Source organism: Anomaloglossus baeobatrachus, chromosome 2 (assembly GCF_048569485.1).
Source record: "Anomaloglossus baeobatrachus isolate aAnoBae1 chromosome 2, aAnoBae1.hap1, whole genome shotgun sequence".
NCBI classification, from domain to species: Eukaryota; Metazoa; Chordata; class Amphibia; order Anura; family Aromobatidae; genus Anomaloglossus; species Anomaloglossus baeobatrachus.
This window is the reverse complement of record NC_134354.1, coordinates 570,226,491-570,253,443: the sequence shown is the minus strand read 5'-3', so window position 1 is coordinate 570,253,443 and position 26,953 is coordinate 570,226,491. Positions and strand designations below refer to the sequence as shown.

Sequence of the window (26,953 nt, the reverse complement as noted above, 5' to 3'; positions counted from 1 at the left end):
ACACACACATAGTCCGACAATTAAAATAATTAAAAATATTAATTTAATGTTATTTTTGCCATAAATAGTATAAAACCGCTATAATTATATTAAATATAACTATTTTCGTTTTAATATAAATAATTATATTTGTTTTCTTTTTCTTTTTTCAAAGTGTTTTTATGTATAAACTTTATTTAGCAGTGTCTTTATGTTCAAAACGCATCTGAGTTTAGGCAATGAAAAAGCATGTAAAAAGCGCTAAAAATGTGGCTAAAACGCTGTAAAAATGCACGTGTATTTTTCGCGTTCTTGTGATCAAAACCAACTTTGGCAAAATCCATTTCTGCCAGAGGATGCGTTTATAACTGCAACTACCTCGACGCAACGTGGGCACATAGCCTAAAGGGGGCTTTACACGGTAGCGATATCGCTAGCAATTTGTAGCGATAGCGAGCGTGTAACTACCCGCCCCCGTCGTGCATGCGATTGTTTGTGATCGCTGCCGTAGCGAACATTATCGCTAGGGCAGCGTCACACATACTTACCTGGTCGGTGGCGTCGCTGTGACTGCCGAACAATCCCTCCTTCAAGGGGGAGGGACGTTCGGCATCACAGCGACGTCACGCAATGTCACTAAGCGGCCGGCCAATCAAAGCGGAGGGGCGGAGATAAGCGGGACGTAACATCCCGCCCACCTCCTTCCTTCCACATTGGGGCCGGCGGCAGGTAAGGAGACGTTCTTCGCTCCTGCGGTGTCACACATAGCGATGTGTGCTGCCGCATGAGCGATGAACCACCTGGATAAACAACCCTTACTGATTTTTGAGTTTGGGACGACCTCTCCATGGTGAACGATTTTCACCATTTTTGAGGTCGCTTAAGGTCGCTGGTCAGTGTCACACGCTGCGATATCGTTAATGACGCCGGATGTGCGTCACTAACAACTTGACCCCGACAACCAAACATTAACGATATCGTAGCGTGTAAAGCCCCCTTTAGACTAATTTCTCTCTCCATCCCCAGTCCAGAACATGTGCATCTAGATTTGCTTGTCTGTGTAGGGTTACTCACAAAAGTTCCCATCTGGAGACCTGCCCAGAAGAGCCACTGAGGAGCTTTCAAAAAGGCTAGAAGGGGTTACATTTTCATAAAGGATTATGCAGCCATTCTGATATGGATTTTCAAAGTAAATACAGCAGCCTCATCAGGTGCAAGATGTATTTAATAATGTGCACAGTTTTTCCTTTTCAGCCCCTGCAGGTCCAGCGCTAACTCTTGTAGACCCTGACAGTCTTCTATACAATGATGATGTAAACCCATATGACTGATACCATAAATCACTGGCATCAGAGGTCTGTAGATACAAGAATGCCCACTGAGACCAGTACGTAGCTGCAGCAGGACTGTGCATGTAGAGCAGGACATCTCTGCGGGAAGCAAACAAACCATCAGAGACCACCATAGTATCTGTACTAGACCTCCAGGGTATTGAATAGGTAAACATTAGTTAATTCTTATTTTATCACATTTCTTGTTGTCACCCAATTTTTTTTTAATCCTGCGAACCCTTTTAAAAAGGAAGCTGTGTGGATTCTCCAGTGTCCTGCGGTTATGTGACCACATGTATGCTTTTTGCCATCTTCTGGCAACATTCCACCTCACTCAATTCACTAGCATTGAGTGGGGCCGCACACTTAAGCCCGCTTTACACACTACAATATATCTTACAATGTGTCGGCGGGGTCACGTCGTAAGTGACGCACATCCGGCATCGTAAGGTACATTGCAGTGTGCAACAGCTACGTGTGATTGCGAATCAACGGTAAAACGTTCATCGCACGCACGTCGTACATTCCTCATGAATTGAACGTTAGATTGTTCATCGTACCCGGGGCAGCACACATCGCAGTGTGTGACACCCCGGGAACGATGAACAGATCTTACCTGCGTCCTGCGGCTCCCGGCCAGCAATGAGGAAGGAAGGAGGTGGACGGGATGTTTACGTCCCGCTCATCTCCGCCCCTCCGCTTCTATTGGCCGGCGGCCGCGTGACGTCGATGTGACGCCAAACGTCCCTCCCACTCCAGGAAGTGCACGTTCGCCGCCCACATCGAGGTCGTATGGACGGGTAAGTACGTGTGATGGGGGTTAATCGTTTGTGCGGCACATTCAACAAAATTGAACGTGCCGCACATACGATGGGGGCGGTTACGATCGCATACGATATCGTATGCAGAATCGTAACATGTAAAGCAGGCTTTAGTCAACACATGATCGCAAGTATCTGAATCATATATTTGCAGTCATGTGCCCGACGCTCCCCCGAAACAGCACCAGAAAAACCTCAGTGTGCACACTGTGTGTGTGCGCGGTGAGCATTCACAAGTCTGCACTCGCACACAGTGACTGCAGACTTGTACCTTAAGGCCAGACAACCCTTTAAGAGTGGATTCACATGTAGGATTTTACTGCAAATTTGTCACGGGCTTACTGCAGTGCAAATGGTGACATTTACAGAAGGGCCAGTCAAATACACTTAGCATGTTGGATTTTGCTGTGGATATTCTGTGGTCAAAATTGTAGTGAAAATACGCCACTTCACTCTTAAAAGGAATCTGTCAGGTCCAATAAGCATCCAGAACCACGAGCAGTTCTGGGTGCATATTTATAATCCCTGCCTGACCGTCCCTGTATACACTAGCATAGACAAAGAGATCTTTAGAAAAAGTATTTCTAAAGATCTTTTATCGTATGCTAATGAGCGAGGGGACTAGTCTCCTAGGCGTTAGTTCCCTTGGCTAGTCAGCTCATTAGCATGTTACTACACCCCTGTGGGCATGCTAACATGCTAATGAATATGCAGTGTCAGAGGATGATCTCTCTCACCTCTCTGCTGCCATCGCCGCCCGACGCTGGATTTCGGCTCAGTATGCATGACCCTGGAGTTTTGGTCATGCGCACTACTTCAGTTTGAAGCCAGGATACATGCACCCGACTTCATAGTGCACATGACCCAAACTCCAGGGTCATGCGCACTAAGACGAAATCCAGCGTCGGGTGGCGCTGGCAGCGGAGACGTCAAAGAGATCATCCTCTGACGCTGAATATTCATTAGCATGTTAGCACGCCCACAGGGGCACCGTAACATACTAATGAGCTGACTAGCCAAGGGAACTAACGCCCAGGAGACTAGCGCCCTCGCTCATTAGCATACGATATAAGATCTTTAGAAATACTTTTTGTAAAGATCTCTTTAGCTATGCTAGTGTATACAGGGACGTTTAGGCAGAGATTAGCAATATGCACCCAGAACTGCTCGTGGTACTGGGGGCATATTGGACCTGACAGGTTCCCTTTAATAGCTGTCAGGGTAAGTGCACACAGTTTTTGGAGCAGGTCCGCTTAAAAGGAAAAAAAAAACAAACAAAAAAAAAACTGGTTGAAAAATTGTTTCAAAACATTTGACAGATGCTTCCTCTCCACTTCTACTGTAAGGGGTACTTTGCACGCTGCGACATCGCAAGCCAATGCTGCGATGTCGAGCGCGATAGTCCCCGCCCCCGTCGCAGCAGCGATATCTTGTGATTGCTGGCGTAGCGAACATTATTGCTACGCCAGCTTCACATGCACTCACCTTTCCTGCGACGTCGCTCTGGCCGGCGATCCGCCTCCTTCCTAAGGGGGCGGGTTGTGCAGCGTCACAGCGACGTCACACGGCAGGCGGCCAATAGCAGCGGAGGGGCGGAGATGAGCAGGATGTAAACATCCCGTCCACCTCCTTCCTTCCACATTGCAGCTGGGACGCAGGTAAGCAGATGTTCCTTGCTCCTGCGGCTTCACACACAGCGATGTGTGCTGCCGCAGGAACGAGGAAGTACATCGTACCTGTCGCTGCACCGGCATTATGGAAATGTCAGACCCTACACCGATCATACGATAATGACGCTTTTGTGCTCGTTAATCGTATCAAAAAGGATTTGCACACTACGATATCGACTGCGACGCCGGATATGCGTCACTTTCGATTTGACCCCACCGACATCGCACCTGCGATGTCGTAGTGTGCAAAGCCTGCCTAAAACCACTTTGCTGGTCACAATGTCAGTGTTTTGAGTGTTATTTTTTGTTGTTTTTTTTTTTTTTTTTACACACTTCAAGTTTCCAGAAACATCTGGAGTGAGAACAGATGAACGGCCTCCTGATGGAATCCAATCTAAAAAAGGCAGTGTCCAATCAGAAGGCTGCAAAAAAATCCTTCAGGAAAAAAACTCAGCAAAACACTTCAAAAGTTCTTCCGCACCGCTGCAGGAAATTAAAAACTTCAACAGCACCCCAAAGGAGCATTTCCAGAATCAGTGTACACATTCCCCTATATATAGTGTTATCAGGGCGTCACACAGGAACAGAGATTTTGTACATTTTCTTTTCCATGAGAAACAAAGTATATTCACTACATAGGAGTAAAGCAATGTTACCGGATACGCACCTTCTGGATGTCTCCTTGTGATGTGACTTTGCAGATATGAAGTATTCATGAACGCCTTCTCACAATACTGGCACTGGAATGACAGAATCAACAGTAGTATAGGCATTTTATATTATATGTATAATGGATATTTTTAACTCCTGTAACGTATTCTAGAGATTATAAGACGCACCAAAACCTAAACAAGAAAAACTATTTCCACATAATCTAGACTTTTCTGCTGACAAGTAACCTTCTTTTGTCTGTTATAGAGTAGAAATGTGATGAAGCTGTGGAATAAAAGCGCAAATACGGTCTTACCCAGTATGGGGGATTAGGTCTAGTGCAAAAAACGCACTCACTTGATGGGGTTGTGCCAGTCACAACTCCTTCCTGCACAAGTAAAGGTGGTGGTCAGCAGCGGCCCTGAAGGTTAATAGTATCATAAACAAGGAGAGGAATACGGGTGTAAGCCGCGCTAAAACAACAGAGTCCAGAAGATTTAAATAAATCCCTTTATGTTCATAAGTCTACGCGTTTCAGAGATATATCCATCTCCTACTTCAGGACAAAAGGAATTCCTTTAGTCCTGAAGAAGGAGATGGATATATCTCTGAAACGCGCAGACTTATTAAAATAAAGGGATTTATTTAAATCTTCTGGACTCTGTTGTTTTAGTGCGGCTTACACCCGTATTCCTCTCCTCGCTTATGATAGAGTAGAAATGGAAAGATCTAATTGGTCGCTGAAGATCCCGCTAATGTTCAGACACTAAAGCTAACGGAATGAGCCCTAGTAATAACTATTGGTGTACTAAAATCCTATCAATTACAGGGTAGGTCCACTAGAGAGCATAAGGTAATATAGGGAGCCGCTGATCTATATCTAATTGGCTGGTTTCACACATCTGTGGGAGATTATGTCCGGCCCATAGATTTTAACAACTCACATATTAAGAAAAACGTGGACTGCAGATATCAAGGTATCATGTTATTCAACTTACGATAACCTGCTTGCCCATAAAGATGACTTAAAACAGTCGATCCTTCTGACAGATTCCCTCTAAGGGGTTAACATCAGAAATCAGAGCTTACATTAAACCTCTGCTGTTATCCGCTCCGGAGCCCACTCCAATATGTGGCATTGTTTGGCAGATGTCAGGAGGGGGTTTAAGCTGTATGAGGAAACAGAGTGCACAGCCAGTCCAATATAAGAGGAGCGCAGCCTCTTGTGTGAAAACAAGAGCATTAATAAAGGAGAAAAAGACCACACAGGATAGAAGCGCACATCCTAACAATAAGAAAAGTGATTTATAATTTTAATATTTCCATGAAAAAAGCACACATGATGAAACACCAAAAAAACATACACATATCAGAAAAAGGACCTCAAGAGAAAACATGTGCTGTGCTGCGGGCTCTGAAAATGACGGCGGTGCAGGCTTCAAATAATGGTGCCCGGAGTTGGTGCGTGCGCAGATGGAGCTATTGGCTCAAGATCTCATCTGTGCATGCGCCACCTCCGGCCCATTGATCTCCCTGCAGTGGACTTAAGGAAAATGGCACCCGGAGGTGGCGCACGCACAGATGAGATCTCGGCTGGTCATTGAGCAGAGAGCTTTATCTGCACATGCGCCAACTCCGGGAGCCATTTTCTTTTAATCCCGTACTGTGGACAGTTTCTGGATGCTCCTCGTGCCTCACAGTGCCTGCAACAAAAACACTGCACCGCCCGCAGCATCGTCTTACTCCATCACCACCCCCGTCTCCTGTGACCCCAGCTCCACCACTGCTGTCGCCCCCCTCCAGTAAGACACTACCGGATTATAAGACGTACAATATATTTTTTTTCCCCCTTTTTTTTCTCTCTAAATTTGGGGTGCGTCTTATAATACTGTTCCTTTTATAAATCGAAAAGTACGGTACCTGCAACAAATCCAAACTATCTGGCACCTTGTGAACATAAAGTCACAAAGAAGAGTATGCGCCTAACTCTACATTTTTGTCACATCAAGCTGGAATTCTACAAAGTACACTTCTTCTGGAGCAGTTGTGGACACTTTTCCTAGGAAAAGACACCTGAAAAATGGTAAACATCAACCAGTGGTTTTCACCCTGTTCTCAAGATGTAATCATGATGGGGCTCCATCCTTGCCACTTTGTGGCCATGTGGGCACAGTCTCATAGAAACCAATGAATGCCTGACAAGACGTACCACATAAAGAACTCCGTACAATACAGGAGGTCGAGGCTTACCATATCTGTGTGCAGGCATGTGGAAGCTAGTGTAAATTGTGGATCAGTTTCTCTCCCAGACTACCCAGTAGTTACCTAAGCTTGTATTACCTTGTGGTAGGGCCCAGCACTGGTACTGATCATCATCTGCTGGGTAGAGATGATCTTCTTCCTTCGTTTGCATTCGTCTTTGAGTGTCTTCAGTTCCTGAGTCTGTTTGTCCATTTTCACTTGTATCTGCTCTGTCTCCGTCAGGGTGGCCTGGACCTTCTCTTCTAAGGTCTGAAGACTGGTGGTCAGGTACTCCTGACTGTGGAGCAGGTACTCAATAGTGTACTGGGCTAGTCGGAACAGTTTTAGCAAGATAGGGTCAAGGCTACTGTGACAATGTGGGCACTTCTCATCCTCTATGTTACAGAATGTGATACCCATGATGTTTTCCTGAAGGGTTAGAAAGTCTAATTCACTTGCCAGCCTGTCCACATCGATAGCCCCAATGCGTCTCCAGTTCACACTTTCATGGCGAGTTCGGAATTTGAACCGGGAGTCATGGTTGTAGGAAGGCATTCTGTTGGGTGTTGAAGGACGTGGCATCCAAGGAGTACTTAGCATATCTGGAGAGATTTGGTCCTGCTCATGCTCGAGGGGATAGTATACATTGTCATAGAATGGCTGAAAGAGAGAATACAAAGAACAAAATCAGCCAACACCAAAAAATAAATCTACAAATAAAATCATCTGGAGGGGTTGTCAGCTTTAGATAATCTATTTTCCATAATTTAAATCAGAAGTAATAGAGTAAAAAAAAAGAAAAGTTACTCATAAGTTAATGCCGTCACTCCAGAGCCAATGATCGCGTGGTCCCAGCCTGTCATTATTTACTTTCTGGGAGTGACAAAGTGCCACGTTGAACTCATGCAGGGCTGCCACTAGGAATTTCAGGGCCCCTAACTGGCATAATTTTGGGCCCCCCTTGAGACTCCACCCCAGCTCCGCCTCCACACAAGCCAATAAATGAAATGTGAAGGGGCTCAGCCTTCTGTTGGGGCCCCGGACTAGGGTCCTGTTTGTCCCCCTCTGGTGGCGGCCCTGCCTCATGGATCACCTGCCATAAATGCCAGCATCACTGCCGACGCCGGTGGTCACAGTACACAGCACAACGTCGCTCTAGAGAAGTAAATAAAGACCGGCATGGACCACCGGAGAGACAGAGGATAGAGTTATATCAATAGGGCCGATATCTACAATATGTAAGTGAAAATGGTTTTCTAAACTCCTACTTTTACATTAGGACTGTCATCCTGCTAATCATGCAAGCGTGTACCAAGCTCACAATCAAGGACTGATCCATGTAATACATCAAGTGTCTACAGCCATTCTACAACATCATACATCTGTCCTGTACATCTGTATAGATAGAAATAGAGTGTTTTTTCAGTCTAAAAATATAGAAGATGTCAGTCCAAATCACTATCCCTTCCCCATTAATGCTATACCAGGGCGGAATATAGATTTTATTTTATTGTAGTGTGACGATGACGTATACAGCTAATTATACAGATACATATCTAAACCCTAAAATAAGTGATAAAGCGGCACAGACACTGGCCCCTTTAACTATTGCCTATACTATATGATGTGCCTTAAATATAGTGTGTACAACTATTAGACAAGTTAGTATTTCCACTAGATCATCATTTTTTACACATTATTCAACTCCAGCTGTATAAATGTGAATTATTGGATGAAGCATATCAGGTGATGGGTACGCTGTTTATCCAAAAATAAGTCCTCCCCAAAAATAAACTGTAGCAGGAATTTTCGGTAGTTGTGTATATGGGCAGCTGTGGCCTAAGGACAACAATTTCAAGGTGTGCAAAATTATTAGATAGCTTGTGTTCCTCAAGTAAAAAAGAGATTTAGCTGACTTTAAAAAGTAGAAAAATTGTTAAACGTCGTACAGAGGGATGGTGATATGGAGGTACCGTCCAGCCTTGTGAAATAGGCAATAAAAAACGGATTTAAAAAACTCTCCTAATTAAATTATTACCTGTTTCACACGGCTAGACATTCTCTCCATATTGTCATTTTTACCTTTTGGAATTAGTCTTATCAACCCACTGGGGGATCAATGACGAATACTGCAGTCCTATCTCCGCCTCTACCAGAGTTGTGTCTGCGGGTTGTACAACCCCTCCGGGAGAGCCTATTCATCATTGGCTCATATACACTGGTCCGTCTGGCCTCACACAGAGAGCGCCCCCACTTTTTCTTGCTTTACACTCTTAAAATTGCTAATACAGTGCCTTGCGAAAGTATTCGGCCCCCTTGAATTTTTCAACCTTTTCCCACATTTCAGGATTAAAACATAAAGATAAAAAATTGTAATGTTATGGTGAAGAAACAACAACAAGTGGGACACAATTGTAAACTTTTATAAAAAAAATAATAAACTGAAAATTGGGGAGTGCAATATTATTCGGCCCCGTTTAAATTTAATACTTTGTAGTGCCACCTTTTGCTGCGATTACAGCTGCGGGTCGCTTGGGGTATGTCTCTATCAGTTTTGCACATTGAGAGACTGAAATTCTTGCCTACTCTTCCTTTGCAAACAGCTGGAGCTGAGTGAGGTTGGATGGAGAGCGTTTGTGAACAGCAGTTTTCAGCTCTTTCCACAGATTTTCGCTTGGATTCAGGTCTGGACTTTGACTTGGCCATTGTAACACCTGGATACGTTTATTTGTGAACCATTCCATTGTAGATTTTGCTTTATGTTTGGGATCATTGTCTTGTTGGAAGACAAATCTCTGTCCTAGTCTCAGGTCTTTTGCAGACTCCAACAGGTTTTCTTCAAGAATGGTCCTGTATTTGGCTCCATCCATCTTCCAATCAATTTTAACCATCTTCCCTGTCCCTGCTGCAGAAAAGCAGGCCCAAATCATTATGCTGCCACCACCATGTTTGACAGTGGGGATGGTGTGTTCAGGGTGATGAGCTGTGTTGCCTTTACGCCAAACATATTGTTTGGCAATGCACCCAAAAAGTTAGATTTTGGTTTCATCTGACCAGAGCACCTTCTTCCACATGTTTGGTGTGTCTCCCAGGTGGCTTGTGGCAAACTTTAAACAACACTTTTTATGGATATCTTTGAGAAATGGCTTTCTTCTTGCCACTCTTCCATAAAGGCCAGATTTGTGCAGTGTACGACTGATTGTTGTCCTATGGACAGACTCTCCCATCCCAGCTGTAGATCTCTGCACAGTTTATCCAGAGTGATCATGGGCCTCTTGGCTGCATCTCTGATCAGTCTTCTCCTTGTTTGAGATGAAAGTTTGGATGGACGGCCAGGTCTTGGTAGATTTGCAGTGGTATGATTCTCCTTCCATTTCAATATGATCGCTTGCACAGTGCTTCTTGGGATGTTTAAAGTTGTGGAAATCTTTTTGTAACCAAATCCGGCTTTAAATTTCTCCACAACAGTATCACAGACCTGCCTGTTGTGTTACTTGCTCTTAATGATGCTCTCTGTGCTTTAAACAGAACACTGAGACTATCACAGTGCAGGTGCATTTATACGGACACTGGATTACACACAGGTGCATTATATTTATCATCATCAATCATTTAGGACAATATTGGATCATTTAGAGCTCCTCAGTGAACTTCTGGAGTGAGTTTGCTGCACTGAAAGTAAAGGGGCTGAATAATATTGCACACCCCAATTTTCATTTTATTCTTTTTTATAAAAGTTTAAAATCAGAAATAAATATCGTTCAACTTTACAATTGTGTCCCACTTGTTGATTCTTCACCATAACATTTAACTTTTTATCTTTATGTTTGTAGCCTGAAATGTGGGAAAAGGTTGAAAAATTCAAGGGTGCCGAATAATTTCGCAAGGCACTGTATATTTGGGTGTGATCACAGAACCATGAAAAATTTTGTTGCCATCAGGGTAGCAAAAAAAATGTGTTGTGAAAAAAAAAAAATAAAACACATTAAACTACCAAAGATTTGAGAAGAATCAATACGTGAAGCGACCAGGAAGCCATTATTCTCTTCTGCTGCCATAATCCAGACCGGCAACATCCCTGAAGAACCCAGAAGCTCAAGGTGCTCGGAGACATAGCCTAGAGGAAGGCTGAAACATGTCCATCACTGAACAAGACATATACCGTAAATTGAATTATGAATATTGGGCCAAAAAATATCTGAAGACAGAATTTTCAAAGATTTTATTACTGATGAGATGAGAGTGACACTTGGCAGACCAGATGGATGGGTCAGTGATGGTCACAAACTTCCACTTCAATTAAGACACTAGCAAGGTGGAGGTGGGTACTGCTATGGGCTGGTATTATTACAGATGAGCTAGTTGGGACGTTTTTTGGTTCAAGATAGACTAAGGGCGGCTTTGCACGTTGCAACATCGCACATGCGATGTCGGTGGGGTCAAATCGAAAGTGACGCACTTCCGGCGTCACTTTCGAGATCGTAGTGTGTAAATGCTAGATGATACGATTAACGAGCGCAAAAGCGTCGTTATCGTATCATCGTTGCAGGCTCCGACTTTTTCATAATTATGCTGCAGCGACAGGTACGATGTAGTTCCTCGCTCCTGCGGCTGCACACATCGCTGTGTATAACGCCGCAGGAGCGAGGAACATCTCCTTACCTGCCACCGGCGGCTATGCGGAAGGAAGGAGGTGGGCGGGATGTTTACATCCTGTTCATCTCCGCCCCTCCGCCGCTATTGGCCGCCTGCCGTGTGACGTCGCTATGACGCCGCACGACCCACCCCCTTAGGAAGGAGGCGGGTCGCCGGCCAGAGCGACGGTCGCAGGGCAGGTGAGTGCATGTGAAGCTGGCGTAGCGATAATTTTCGCTACGCCAGCTATCACAAGATATCGTACCTGCGACGGGGGCGGGGACTATCGCGTGCGACATCGCAGCATCGGCTTGCGATGTCGCAACGTGCAAAGTCCGCCTTAGTATCAACTCCCAAACTTACTGCCAATGTAGAAAACACTTTCCTCAAACAATAGTACAGGAAAAAGTCTGCATTTAGAAATGGATGGCAGCAACACATTTCAGCAAAGCTGGAATATGATTAACAACTGGCTGGATAAGTTGCACTATTGAAAAACAGTCAGTTTTCAACTAAGTCACATGACTATCTATGAAAAAAGCCACGCAAGGGAGGCAGAGTCTCTCAGAAGCAAAGGTGGTCAGAGGTTCAGCAATCTGAAAAAAATATGTCTAAAAATTGTTTAACAAGTTCAGTAAAATGTTCCTCAAAGTAAAATAGTAAAGACTTTTAATATCCCACCATCTACAGTACATAACATCATGAAGAGATTCAGGAAAAATCTGTGCGCACAAAAGAAAAGACCGTTAGTCAGTATTGGATGCTTGTGATCTATGCACCCGCTTGCTGCACTGCATTAAATACAGCCATGATTCGGCCATAGAATCACTGCAATGGGCTCAGGAATACCTGCAAAAATCATTGTCTGTGAACACAGAGCCGTCTAATCCACAGATAAAAGTTAAATCTCTATCATGCAAAAATAAGCCACATATGACATACAATCCGGGTGTGAGGATGAGCGTAGAGGACCCAGCCTTATGGCCAGGATAGGTTACCTCGTGTTCCTTGGCCATCCACTACACCCCTCCCTTGACACCAGCAAACTCGCCTGACCTAAACCCCACAGAGAATCTATGGAGTATTGTCAAGAGGAAGATGAGAGACACCAGACCCAACAATGCAGACGAGCTGAAGGCTGCTATCCCAGCAACCTGGGCCTCCATAACACCTCAGCAGTGCCACAGGCTGATCACCTCCATGCCACGCCGCATTGATGCAAAAGGAGCCCTTACCAAGTATTGAGTGCATTTACTGTACATACTTTTCAGGACGCCAACATTACTGAGTTTAACATCATATTTTCAGTTGTTCTTATATAATATTCTAATTTTCTGAGATGACTTTTGGGTTTTCATTAGCTGTAAGCCATAATCATCAACATTATCATTTTCGTATTAAATTACTGAAATAAATTAACTTTTTGACGATATTCTAATTTATTGAGATGCACTTGTATATGATCCCCCTTATACACCACTCCCTGTATATCTGCACATACATCAATGAATATATAATCCACCTCATTTTATAGATTATCTCCCTTTACATATGCATCCCCAGCTTCTTATATTTATGGTCCCCCTACATATATTATCTCTCATTATATATGTCCCATATATACGTACATATAGTTCCCTGTATGCATGCTCGCCTGTATATGAACCCCCATATAGATTATCTCTGTATACCTGCCCTCCTGTATATATGATCCCTTCATTATATATCATGTTTAACAAAAAAAAGGAGCACTACCCAAAAATAAGCCCTAGCAGGATTTTACAGCCTCTTTGAGTAGGATTAAACTATAAGCGATAGATCAAAAATAGGCCCTAGTTGTGTACTAACACTAGCAGTATCCTGAAATAGGGATTGTGCCGCCCTAGGTCAGGAGACATAACTTTTTTGTCCCCTTGTGTTGCTCTAAGGGGCACTTTGCACACTGCGACATCGCAGGTGCGATGTCGGTGGGGTCAAATTGAAAATGACGCACTTCCGGCATCGCATGCGACATCGCAGTGTGTAAAGGCTGGATGATACGATTAACGAGCGCAAAAGCGTCGTAATCGTATCATCGGTACAGCGTCGGCGTAATCCATAATTACGCTGACGCAATGGTCCGATGTTGTTCCTCGCTCCTGCGGCAGCACACATCGCTGTGTGTGAAGTCGCAGGAGCGAGGAACGTCTCCTACCGGCCTCACTGCGGCTTCCGTAGGATATGCGGAAGGAAGGAGGTGGGCAGGATGTTTACATCCTGCTCATCTCCGCCCCTCCGCTCTGATTGGCCGCCTGCCGTGTGACGTCGCAGTGACGCCGCACGACCCGCCCCCTTAACAAGGAGGCGGGTCGCCGGCCACAGGGACGTCGCACGGCAGGTGAGTGTGTGAAGCTGGCGTAGCGATAACTTTCGCTACGCCAGCTATCACCACATATCGCTGCTGCGACGGGGGCGGGCACTATCGCACTCGGCATCGCAGCATCGGCCTGCGATGTCGTAGTGTGCAAAGCCCGCCTTAGGCTATGTGTGCACTAGGCCATTTTTACCTGCGGATTTACCCGCGGTTTTGCTGCAGAAATTTCTTGAGACATGTTTGCAATCTTTCTGCAGACATTTCCCAGCAAAACCTATGGGAAAAAAAAAATATCTGTGCGCACACTGTGTTTTTATCTCAAGAAAATTCTTTGTGAAGATTTTCTTGAGAAAATTTCTTGAGAAAATGAGCATGTCACTTCTTTTCCGCAGGTACCTGCGGAATACCCCCGGTATTTCACTCCATTCACTGTAATGTAATCGCGAAATTCCGGGGGTATACCGCAGGTAGCAAATGATGTGTGGTATACCCCCGGTAAAACCGCGATTTACCTGCGGTAATGTTCATCGCTGCCTGCGGTTTTGCAGGAAGTGATGTCAATATGACAGAAGAGGAGGCGGAGCAGAGTAAACACAGACGTCACACTCCCTGGACGCTGCACAGAAGCACTTCCGTGTGACCTCCAGGTGCCCGTGCAGTCTGTGTCCCGCTGCAGCCCCGCCGCTGCCAGCACAGCAGTGTCAGTGTCTGCCCGCAGTATCAGCAGCTTGTCACGCTGCAGCGCAGGCAGACACTGACACACAGCAGCGCGTGCAGCCGCGGGGATGCCGAGCGCTGCTGTCAGGAGGCGAGATGAGATCATTACCTGCTGTGACGATCTCCTGCCTTCTGACGTCACCGCGGTCACTGCTGTCTATGCCCGTCTCGCGAGCGGCCCGAGACTGTCACTAGTGGTGACGTCACGGGCTCTCGCAATACTGCTGACAACGCGGCGGGCATAAAAGACAGTGACAGCGCTGATGGCAGGACTACAGGAGATCATCACAGCAGGTAATGATCTCATCTATCCTCCTGACAGCAGCGCTCGTCATCCCCTGCAGTGACCTGGGCTGACCTATTGATGTTAGCTCAGGTCACTGCATTGCTCTCCCAGCCAATGGGGAACATTCTGTTCTTCATTGAATGGGACAGTGACTATGGTATGGATCGCCGTGGGACCCCCCCCCCCTTATTGGATTACGCCGGACGTGGAATTGATTGTTCTTTTCAATAAATTGGTGAAAGAGGGAATGTGGGGAGTGTTTTTTTCAAATAAAACTTTTTTTGTTGTCTATTTTTTATTTCTTACTGACTGGGTTTGTGATGTCGGGTATCTGATAGACGCGTGATATCACTAACCCCAGGGCCTGATGCCAGGTGACATTACACATCTGGCATCAACCCCATATATTACCTCGTTTGCCAACGCACCAGGGCAACGGGAGAAGTTGGGGCGAAGCGCCAGGATTGCCACGTCTAACGGATGCGCCACTTCTGGGGCGGCTGTGGCCTGCTATTTTTAGACTGGGGAGTGTCCAATAACAGTAGTCCTCCCTAGTCTGAGAATATCAGACCACAGCTGTCCGTTTTACCTTGGCTGGTGATCCAATTTGGGGGGAACCCCACGTTTTTTGTTTTAAATTATTTATTTAATCTAAAATAACAGTGTGGGGTTCCCTCTGTTTTGGATTACCAGCCAAGGTGAAGCTGCCAGCTGTGGTCTGCAGGCTGCAGCTGTCTGCTTTACCCTAGCTGGCTACAAAAGATGGGGGGACCTCATGTGTTTTTTTTTTTAATTATTTATTTATTTTATGGCTAAATACAAGGCTAGGCACCCTTTAGTGCCACATGAAAGTCACTAAAGGGTGCCAGCTTAGAAAATGCAGGGAGGTGGGACATTATATATGTCTTTCTCATCTATCTATCTTTGTATCTATCTATTCATCTATCCATCTTTCCCTCTATCCATTATCTGTCTATCGATTATCTATCTATTATCTATATTATTTATTGCAGTAGTTACAGCATAAAAAAACGCAGGGACCAACCTGCGGAAAAAACGCGGCAAAAACGCATGCGTTTTTCCCGCGGATTTGGTGCGTTTTTTTACCGCAGGTGCGGTAATTTTCAACTCCCAGAAGTTTCTCAAGAAATTTTCTTGAGAAAAATCACTTTTCTAGTGCGCACATAGTCTAAGCCCCGGCTAATTAAAGGAGTTGTCCGACATTAGCTTACCAAACATTTTTGAGTTTATCTGCGCTGTATTGTCATATAAATCACCCCTACATTGCTATTTTTTGTTTTCTAACTTTTGTTCCTCTTGAATTATGACTTTATTCTCTGCAGCTCTTTGTTTACATTCAGCTCAAGTAAACATGATAACTTCCTGTGCCACACCTCCCAGTCACAGCTGGCACCGCCCGGCCCCAGTGTCCAGGCTCACCCCCTGCCAGCCTCGCCCTCTGCCCGCCCTCTGCACACACATTCCCTGTCAGTATTCTGCCCCAGCACCTGACCTGTTATCACTGTAGCAATGGAAATAACAGCCCCACATCGGGCTCTGCGCCGCCCACACACATCGGGCTCTGCAACCCACACACACACACACACAGCATTCTGTACCGACCCCTACCCCCATAGGGAACACATGTAGGCTACATTCACATGACCGTTCCGCAAAAGAATGGTCCGTTTTTTTCACGGATGCATCCGTGTCATCAGTGTGCCTTCCGTTTTTTTGCGGACCGCAAAAAACGGAAGCAGCAAGAAAGATAAATAGATGAGTAGATATATAGATGGATAGATAGATATAGAGAAAGAGAGATAGACGGATAAATGAATGGGATAGATAGATAGATAGATAAATAGATGAGAAAGACCTATATAATGTCCCACCCCCCTGCATATTCTAAGCTAGCACCCTTTAGTGACTTTCATGTGGCACTAAAGGGTGCTTAGCCTTGTATTTAGCCAAAAAATAAATAATTAAAAAAAAACGACGTGGGGTCCCCCTATCTTTTGTAGCCAGCTAGGGTAAAGCAGACGGCTGCAGCCTGCAAACCACAGCTGGCAGCTTCACCTTGGCTGGTAATCCAAAACAGAGGGCACCCCACGATGTTATTTTAAATTATATAATTTAAAACAAAAAACGTGGGGTCCCCCCCAAATTGGATCACCAGCCAAGGTAAAGTGGACAGCTGTGGTCTGGTATTCTCAGCCTAAAAATAGCAGGCTACAGCCGCCCCAGAAGTGGCGCATCCATTAGATAAGCCAATCCTGGCCCTTCGCCCCAACTCATCCCGTTGCCCTGGTGCTGTGGCAAATGGGGTAACATACGGGGTTGATGCCAGATATGTAATGTCACCTGGCATCAAGCCCAGCAGGTGGTGATGTCACGCGTCTATCAGATACCCGACATCACCAACCCAGTCAGTAAGAAATAAAAAATAGACAACAAAAAAAGTTTTATTTGAAAAAACACTCCCCAAAACATTCCCTCTTTCACCAATTTATTGAAAAGAACAATAAAATCAGGGTCCGGCGTAATCCAATAAGGGGGTCCCACGACAATCCATACCATAGTCAATGTCCCAGTCAATGAAGAACAGAATGTTCCCCATTGTCTGGGAGACCAGTGCAGTGACCTGAGCTAACATCAATAGCCCAGGTCACTGCAGGGGATGACGAGCGCTGCTGTCAGGAGGTTAGATGAGATCATTACCTGCTGTGACGATCTCCTGCACTCCTGACGTCAGCGCCGTCACTGACTTCTATGCCTGACGCGTTCTCAGCAGTATCGCGGGAGCCTGTGACATCACCACTAGTGACAATCTCGGGCCGCCCGTGAGACGTGACGTGAGAACGCGGCGGGCATAGAAGGCAGTGACAGTGGTGACGTCGGCAGAGGAGATCGTCACAGGAGGTAATGATCTCATCTAACCTCCTGCCAACAGCGCTCGTCATCCCCTGCTGATAATGCAGTGCGGGCAGCTGCGGGGCAGGAGCGGGACACTGACTGCATGGGCACTCCTGCGATCCTACTGTAAGCAGGGGGCCCGGTGCTGGCTGTGACATCGTGGGCGGGGAGAGTATGGGGTGCGGGGGAATGTGTGGGAGGGTGCAGGGAAGGGGGCTGGTGACTCCACGCACTGTACACGCCCAGCAGGGCGGCAACATGCTGTTCCCAGATTTGCATGTCAACATGGTCCTGCCCATGTTGACTTAAAATGACCGTAAGCAGCAAAATAGTGGCAGGAGCGGTCACATGACCACTCTGAGCCGGGGGAGAGGGGCTGACAGCAGGGCAGGTAAGTGCTCTCTATCTACTTACCTGCCCCAATGTAGCCCAATAGGGAAATAAAAAAAAAAAAGTCAAAATAAGCCGGATAACCCCTTTAAGTGAATGAATATTCAGCATCGCCCCGTAAGCCCACCCATCGCTCTGAGTCCTGCATGGTCACCTGCACTCTGCCTCCTGTATTACAGGTACCGCCAGCCTGAGGATCGCATCAAAATCATCGGGACTCTCAGCTGAGAGTGACAGTGTGTATGTCTACACAGAGGTTACTCTCAACTCATTAGAAATGGCAAGAATTGTGGTGCAAACCTCAGGCACTAATACAGCAGACAAATATAAGACACCCCCGAAAATAATGCAGAAAGGATTATAAGCCCCTGCCTTATTTTTGGAGCAACTAATATAATATAAGTGGAACCTTGGATTAAGAATAACTTGGTTTGAGAGAGTTTTGCAAGACAAGCAAAGGTTTTTAAAAATTTGTAACTTGGTTTAAGAGCAATGCTTTGCAATAAGAGCAAATACTCACCGTGCACACTTCCGGTTCTGTCCTTTCACCACACTCTGACCCGCTCTGGAGGTAACTTTATGTCCATATGTACTGTATACTGTATACACAATACCATTGTACAGTATATACTATATAGCATGTCTATTAATTTACATTTGTGGATACAGTTTTGTACTTTCTGATAAACAGTGCAGCACATTGCTTGTACTGTAAACTGTGAAGTATTCCTACCCCACATTTGGCTTAGTTCTGCCCTTATTTTGGGGAGAATAGATTTGGGAGGGGGGGGGGTTGTCCTGTACTAGAATAAAGGTTGTCATATTTATACATCATTTTTTCTTTCTATACTGTATCTCCCGCATAACATCAATTCTATTGTAAGCAAAAGTGCAGTTTAATTTGTTTTATGTTTTTTACAGTACATTATTTTGTATTACTGTCATAAGTTTCTATAAATACAGTAAATATTTTTGGGTTGTGGAACGAATTGTCTGCATTTCAGTTATTCCCTATGGCAAAATTTGCTTTGATATAAGAGTACCTTGGTTTAAGAGTACACTCCCGGAACGAATTATGCTCGTAATCCAAGGTTCTACTGTGTGTGTATATATATATATATATTACAGTGCCTACAAGTAGTATTCAACCCCCTGCAGATTTAGCAGGTTTGATAAGATGCAAATACAAACAAGAGCAGGATTTATTAACAGATGCATAAATCTTACAAACCAACAAGTTATGTTGCTCAGTTAAATTTTCAACATAAACGTGTAGGTCAATTATTATTCAACCCCTAGGTTTAATATTTTGTGGAATAACCCTTGTTTGCAATTACAGCTAATAATCGTCTTTTATAAGACCTGATCAGGCCGGCACAGGTCTCTGGAGTTATCTTGGCCCACTCCTCCATGCAGATCTTCTCCAAGTTATCTAGGTTCTTTGGGTGTCTCATGTGGACTTTAATCTTGAGCTCCTTCCACAAGTTTTCAATTGGGTTAAGGTCAGGAGACTGACTAGGCCACTGCAACACCTTGCTTTTTTCCCTCTTGAACCAGGCCTTGGTTTTCTTGGCTGTGTGCTTTGGGTCGTTGTCTTGTTGGAAGATGAAATGACAACCCATCTTAAGATCCTTGATGGAGGAGCGGAGGTTCTTGGCCAAAATCTCCAGGTAGGCCGTGCTATCCATCTTCCCATGGCTGCGGACCAGATGGCCAGGCCCCTTGGCTGAGAAACAGCCCCACAGCATGATGCTGCCACCACCATGCTTGACTGTAGGGATGGTATTCTTGGGGTCGTATGCAGTGCCATCCAGTCTCCAAACGTCACGTGTGTGGTTGGCACCAAAGATCTCGATCTTGGTCTCATCAGACCAGAGAACCTTGAACCAGTCTGTCTCAGAGTCCTCCAAGTGATCATGAGCAAACTGTAGACGAGCCTTGACATCACGCTTTGAAAGTAAAGGTACCTTACGGGCTCGTCTGGAACGGAGACCATTGCGGTGGAGTACGTTACTTATGGTATTGACTGAAACCAATGTCCCCACTGCCATGAGATCTTCCCGGAGCTCCTTCCTTGTTGTCCTTGGGTTAGCCTTGACTCTTCGGACAAGCCTGGCCTCGGCACGGGTGGAAACTTTCAAAGGCTGTCCAGGCTGTGGAAGGCTAACAGTAGTTCCATAAGCCTTCCACTTCCGGATGATGCTCCCAACAGTGGAGACAGGTAGGCCCAACTCCTTGGAAAGGGTTTTGTACCCCTTGCCAGCCTTGTGACCCTCCACGATCTTGTCTCTGATGGCCTTGGAATGCTCCTTTGTCTTTCCCATGTTGACCAAGTATGAGTGCTGTTCACAAGTTTGGGGAGGGTCTTAATTAGTCAGAAAAGGCTGGAAAAAGAGATAATTAATCCAAACATGTGAAGCTCATTGTTCTTTGTGCCTGAAATACTTCTTAATACTTTAGGGGAACCAAACAGAATTCTGGTGGATTGAGGGGTTGAATAATAAATGACCCTCTGAATAAACTTTTCACAATTTAAAAAAAAAAAAAAAAGAAATAACATTCTTTTTTGCTGCAGTGCATTTCACACTTCCAGGCTGATCTACAGTCCAAATGTCACAATGCCAAGTTAATTCCGAATGTGTAAACCTGCTAAATCTGCAGGGGGTTGAATACTACTTGTAGGCACTGTATGTATATGTATGTGTATATATATATATATATATATATATATATATATATATATATATATATATATATATATATATATATATATATATATATATTACCCAATTGTATGCATGACCCCTGTACATAATCCCCCAGTATACATGAGTATACATGCCCTCAGTATATGATCCCCCATATGTATACATGCCCTCAGTATATGTATACATGCCCTCAGTATATGATCCCCCTATGTATACATGCCCTCAGTATATGATCCCCCATATGTATACATGCCATCAGTATATGATCCCCCTATGTATACATGCCCTCAGTATATGATCCCCCTATGTATACATGCCCTCAGTATATGATCCCCCATATGTATACATGCCCTCAGTATATGATCCACCATATGTATACATGCCCTCAGTATATGATCACCCATATGTATACATGCCCTCAGTATATGATCCCCATATGTATACATGCCCTCAGTATATGATCCCCCTATGTATACATGCCCTCAGTATATGATCCCCCATATGTATACATGCCCTCAGTATATGATCCCCCATATGTATACATGCCCTCAGTATATGATCCCCCATATGTATACATGCCCTCAGTATATGATCCCCCTATGTATACATGCCCTCAGCATATGATCCCCCTATGTATACATGCCCTCAGTATATGATCCCCCTATGTATACATGCCCTCAGTATATGATCCCCCTATGTATACATGCCCTCAGTATATGATCCCCCTATGTATACATGCCCTCAGTATATGATCCCCCTATGTATACATGCCCTCAGTATATGATCCCCCTATGTATACATGCCCTCAGTATATGATCCCCCATATGTATACATGCCCTCAGTATATGATCCCTGTGAGGCAAATCCCGGGATATGAAGATGAATTATGACTTCCAGTCATAATCGCTCATCACTCCCTGGCAGTGCCCCCCTCCCTTCTTGTTCTCAATGTCCAGCATCTGTGAAGGTGTTACACCTCCATGGCCATCTCCTGTGATATGGAAATTAGGTGATGTGGGAACAATGAACACAGGATGACTCCCTGCCGTGACCCTGTGGTAGGAGCTGCTATCTAATTAGCAAGCTTGGAAGTATCCAGACAGAACGACTCCAGTAAAAAATGGTTCATATCTCGCAAGCCATATTTCCGATAAATATGGCAACCATAAAGATGGTGTCTCCGCATGCGGACGATGCTGGCACACCCTTTTTATGGGAGCGGGAGCTTGGGAAATACCCCAGGCGTGATATCAGCCAATGGGGAACTAGTAGACAAGTCATGAGTCCTCTCATTCTGTAGCTAAATTCATAACTGTCACAATGAGAGCATTGGCGTCCGCCTACGACGCTCCCAGGCCAAGTTATGGCCATATTCCATGTTGTGGATTTTGTCCATAACTCCAGCCAGGGGTGGAGCAGTGCTCCCTCTGAGGTCACGAAGGTAGGAGGGGACCTGGATTTGCCCAGGTTGATAACCCTACTTCGGCCATTTTCCAGTGTTCTTTCGCTGGGGGTCACGTGTAGGAAACATCTGTGGGAGTTCCTGGAAACCTGGTCTACAGCGCCCCCCTGTGGCCAGACGCACAAGGTAACTGATTGAATTGCATACCTGTTTGTAAACCATGCTTTATCTGTAACTGTACTCTGACCTATGTATATTCTGTAGATTCCCTATTGTATATATTGTAGTTTCTAGTGTGCTTTAGGCTGATCAAATTATATAATTAATCTTGGGCTGGTCTGTTATCTCGATCTTGAATCCCACGTCTGTGTGTTCGGCTAATAGTTACCGTGAAGCGGTTGGTGGCAGCGAGTTGTGCCAAGGATTATTGTGGGGAGGCCAGTGAGATTCGGGGAGGTTTTATATATTCCGCCCGCGGAGGTCGGGGGAATATATACCCTACTCTCACCGGGGACCCTTCAATAATCGGCATAAGTAGTATAGCGGCCTCCTTGCTTATTGTCGGGCAATTCCATAATTGGCCTGACTATAAGAGGGGCGCTAGAGAGCGCGTCACGTGCTCTGTCTGTCGGTCGGGAGGTATAAAGGAGGGGTGACACCCACTTGTTACCCCCCGATTGTGACGTACTGGTAGCCAGCGCGGGGGATTTCTGAGTGACCCCCCCGGTGGTTCGTGACATATTGGTGGCATAGCGGTGGGATCGAGATAATAGTGTGTGTGAGTGTGAGACCCATACTCCCAGACACTAAAGACTGCCTGCAGCAGCTGTGGCTGCTGGGGTGTTCAGACTAGCTCAACACTAGAGTGTCAGAGTGCAGATACTGTAAGGTGTGTGGAGGCATCAGGTGTCAGTTCTGTGTCAGTGACCAAAAGTCTGCAAGAATGGCTGATGGCACCAGGAGCAGAGCTAGGCAACTGGCCAATGCTAAAGCAGGAGCCGAAGAGAGGGAGGACGGTGCTGTGGACAGTAATGAGGAGGTTGCCCACGAGTCCTCCAGGAGCTCGACGCCAGAAAACAGCTCTGCAGAGGACATTGCACAACCTGGCACTGCTGGACAAGATGAGGAGCAGCTCACCCAAGGGTCCTCAACGAGCCAGATGCCAGCCCTCCGCTCTGAAATGGACAGTGAATCACCTGGCTCTGCAGCGTGCCGCAGATCACCACTTGCCAATCCCTCCGGCCTGAGAGGTGCAGAGGCCCTCCTTCACGCTGCCTTGGCCAGGCTTATGGCTGGAGACCGGGATACCTACGAGATACTCATGGCCGAGCGTGGGCGACAGGCAGCGCGTGACGCTGAGGCTGCGGAGCGGCAAGCAGCGCGTGAGGCTGCGGAGCGGCAGGCAGCGCGTGAAGAGTGAGAGCGACAGGCAGACCGTGACTACCAGCTGCAGCTAGCTCAGCTCCGGCCCTCATCAGCCACATGTGACCTTCAAAACACCAAACTTCCAAAGGTCCGTGTTGAGGACTTCCCAGTGCTGGAGAAGGATGGAGACTTGGACTCTTTCCTGACTGCTTTTGAACGGACTTGCTTGCAGCACCATCTGGACAAGGATCAGTGGGACAAATACCTGACCCCCCGTCTAAGGGGTAAGGCCCTGGATATCCTTGGGGACTTGCCTGCTGAGGCAGATCAGGGCTACGACACCATCAAGCGGGCCCTGATCCAACAGTACAACCTCACTCCAGAGTCCTACCGCAAGAAGTTCCGGACCCTGCAAAAGGGACCAAAGGACTCCTGGGCTGACCACCGGCGGGCACTTGCCCGAGCTGCCGACCACTGGACCCAAGGCCTGCAGCTTTCCACCGGACCGGAGATCCTGGACTTGTTCATCACGGAGCAACTCTTGTGGAACTGCCCTGAGGATCTCCGCCAGTTCATCCGAGACCAGAAGCCAAAGGGGTCCACGGCTACAGCTGCCCTGGCCGATGACTACACCAACAATCGGGCTCCTGAGGCCCGGAGAGCGGCCACCAGCAGCACCTGGAGAGGGGGTAAGATGAACTCTGCGACTGCCCCACCTGCCCCTAGACTGCAGGGGGTGTCCCCCTCAACTCCCCTCTCCAGGCCCGTGGCAGAACCAAGACGGTGCCACCAGTGCAACTTACCTGGACACTTCAAGGCCATGTGCCCTCAGCGTCCCAAGGCCCCGGCTCCGTCCCCGTCCCAAGGGCCGCCCAAGGTGTATTGTGTGGGTGGGGGTGGTGGTAGGTCCCTGGACAGCTTCCAACCTGTCACCGTCGGCCGGTCTGTGACCATAGGACTGCGAGACAGCGCCTCGGAGGTGACTCTGGTGCGGCCTGAGATGGTGTCCCCCCAAGACTTGATCCCTGGAAAAACCCTCGCTGTCTCCGGGATTGGAGGCATTGACCCGGCGCTGCCTGTTGCTGACATTTATGTGGACTGGGGCGCAGGGCGAGGGGTGAGGGAGGTGGGGGTAACTGATCGGATCCCCGCAAACGTGCTACTTGGGACAGATTTGGGGCAGATAACCTCCCAGTTTGGGCCCCCACCAAGGGCTGAACCTTCAGCCAGTACGGACATGACTCCTGACAATGTTAATGTGTTATCTATGAATGATGTGAGAGAGGGGGGAGTGAACTCTGATATTTCTGCTTGCACAGACACCATAGACACACACACAGCTGCAGCTGTGACAGGGGAGGGGGTCAGAGAAAGGTGTGACAATGCCTCTACAAGTAATCAGCCTGTGAGCTGGGATCTGTTGCCCTCTGCAGGGATAAGCAGAGAGCAGGGTGCAGCAGGGGGAGGACCAGTGTGTGGGGTGGGGGCTACCACAGCAAATGTGGGGTCCCCAGAGATTTCACAGCGGGGTTCTGTTGCTGCAGGAGGGGAACAGGCAGGTGAGATTGGGGCCGGTCCAGGAGCGGAAGTGCTCCCAGGTAAGATCTCGGTGCATGGTTCCCCCACAACCGGGGTGTCAGGAAGCCAGGTAGGTCTGCCTGAACCGGCGACTTGGTCAGGAACGGAGGAGGAGCAGGCACGACCCACGGTCGCAGCGGCTGTGGCCGCTGTCACCCGCAGTGGGAGTGCTGGAAGCCAAGGGGCCTCCCGGAGGTCCGATAGCTCTTCCCCTTCTGACCAAGTGGCAGCCGAGTCAGGTGGAGGCCAGGACACAGGTCCCGGGGTACTGACTGAAGATGTGACAGTCTCGTCGATTCTGGCCACATCTAGTCAGGGGTTTCAGGCAGCGTTAGAAGCTGACGACAGCCTGAAAGCTCTTAAGGAGCAGGCGGCACAGCCTCCCTCGGACTCGGACCCGGAGCGAGTGGTCTGGGACCAAGGACGGCTGTACCGGGCCACGGTCCAGCAGGGTTCACCGGAGGCGTGGCCCAGGGACCGACAGTTAGTGGTACCCTATCCGTTCCGGACGGAGTTGTTGCGGATCGCACATGAGATTCCGATGGCCGGACACCTAGGGATCGCTAAGACCAAGGCCAGGTTAAACCAGCATTTCTACTGGCCAAAAATGGGGGCCGATGTGGCTGCCTACTGCCGTTCGTGTGAAACCTGTCAGAGAGTGGGGAAGGCGGGGCCACGCCCCAAAGCCCCACTGGTATCTCTGCCCATCATCGATGAGCCTTTCAGGAGGGTGGCTGTGGATCTGGTCGGCCCGCTGGCCATCCCCAGCAGCTCCGGGAAACGCTTCATACTGACGGTAGTGGACTATGCCACCCGGTACCCAGAAGCAGTGGCCTTGTCGTCCATTCGGGCTGACAAGGTGGCCACCGCATTGCTGGAGATTTTCTCCCGAGTGGGTTTTCCCCAGGAAATGCTCACTGACCGGGGGACCCAATTCATGTCCCAGCTGATGGAGGCCCTCTGTAAGCAAGTCCAGGTGCGACATCTGGTGGCCAGCCCGTACCATCCGCAGACTAATGGCCTGTGCGAGCGGTTCAATGGCACCTTAAAGCAGATGCTTAAGATGTTGGTCGACTCCCATGGGCGTGACTGGGAGCGGTATCTCCCACACCTGTTATTTGCTTACCGGGAGGTTCCACAGGCCTCAACAGGATTCTCACCGTTTGAGCTCCTGTACGGGCGACGTGTGCGGGGCCCCCTGGCTCTGGTGAAAGAGGCTTGGGAAGGGGATTTGGCCACCCCTGGAGTGTCGGTTATCGAGTATGTCATGCGCTTCCGGGACAAAATGCAGGCCTTGACGCAACTGGTACACGACAATATGGCTCAAGCCCAGGCCGATCAGAAGCGTTGGTACGACCAGAACGCTTGTGAGAGGACCTACCAAGTGGGTCAAAAGGTGTGGGTACTGGTCCCCGTACCACAGAACAAGCTTCAGGCAGCCTGGGAAGGCCCATACCTCGTGTACCAGCAGCTCAACCCTGTGACGTACCTGGTCACCCTGGACCCTGCCCGTGGAAGGCGGAAGCCCTTCCATGTGAACATGATGAAGGCACATCATGAGCGGGAGGCATGTGCGCTCCCCGTGTGCAACCTGCCCGAGGAGGGAGAAGCGGAAACCCTCTTGGATATGCTAGCCCAGGTTAGGGCAGGCGGATCCATGGAGGATGTGGAGGTTGGCCACCAGCTCTTGGAGGACCAACGGTCCCAGCTGTGGGCCACCCTCCTCCCCTTCCGGGGGTTGTTTACCAACCAGCCCGGAAGGACTGACTTGGCTGTCCATCACGTGGACACTGGGGATCATCCCCCGATCCGGCGTTCAGCATATCGGGTCTCCCTGGAGGTGCAGCAACACATGCGCCAGGAGATTGACGAGATGCTGAAGCTGGGGGTGATCCAGGCATCCAACAGCGCTT

At 47.4% G+C, this 26,953-nt stretch overlaps 1 protein-coding gene across 4 annotated transcripts in view; it reads right to left on the bottom strand.

Annotated features, from left to right (window-relative positions):
* The window catches only part of DZIP1 (DAZ interacting zinc finger protein 1), a 169,441-nt gene that overhangs the window by 137,787 nt on the left and 4,701 nt on the right, over window positions 1-26,953 (bottom strand). For 3 of the 4 annotated variants that reach the window (XM_075336751.1, XM_075336752.1, XM_075336753.1), the window contains exons 2-3: window positions 6,793-7,353; window positions 4,469-4,541 (exon numbers count right to left, since the gene is read on the bottom strand). In XM_075336751.1, coding sequence (XP_075192866.1) covers window positions 4,469-4,541; window positions 6,793-7,353 — 634 coding nt within the window. Of the gene's footprint in view, window positions 1-4,468; window positions 4,542-6,792; window positions 7,354-18,507; window positions 18,527-26,953 lie in introns of those variants that run through there. The other variant, XM_075336754.1, reaches the window with a different exon arrangement.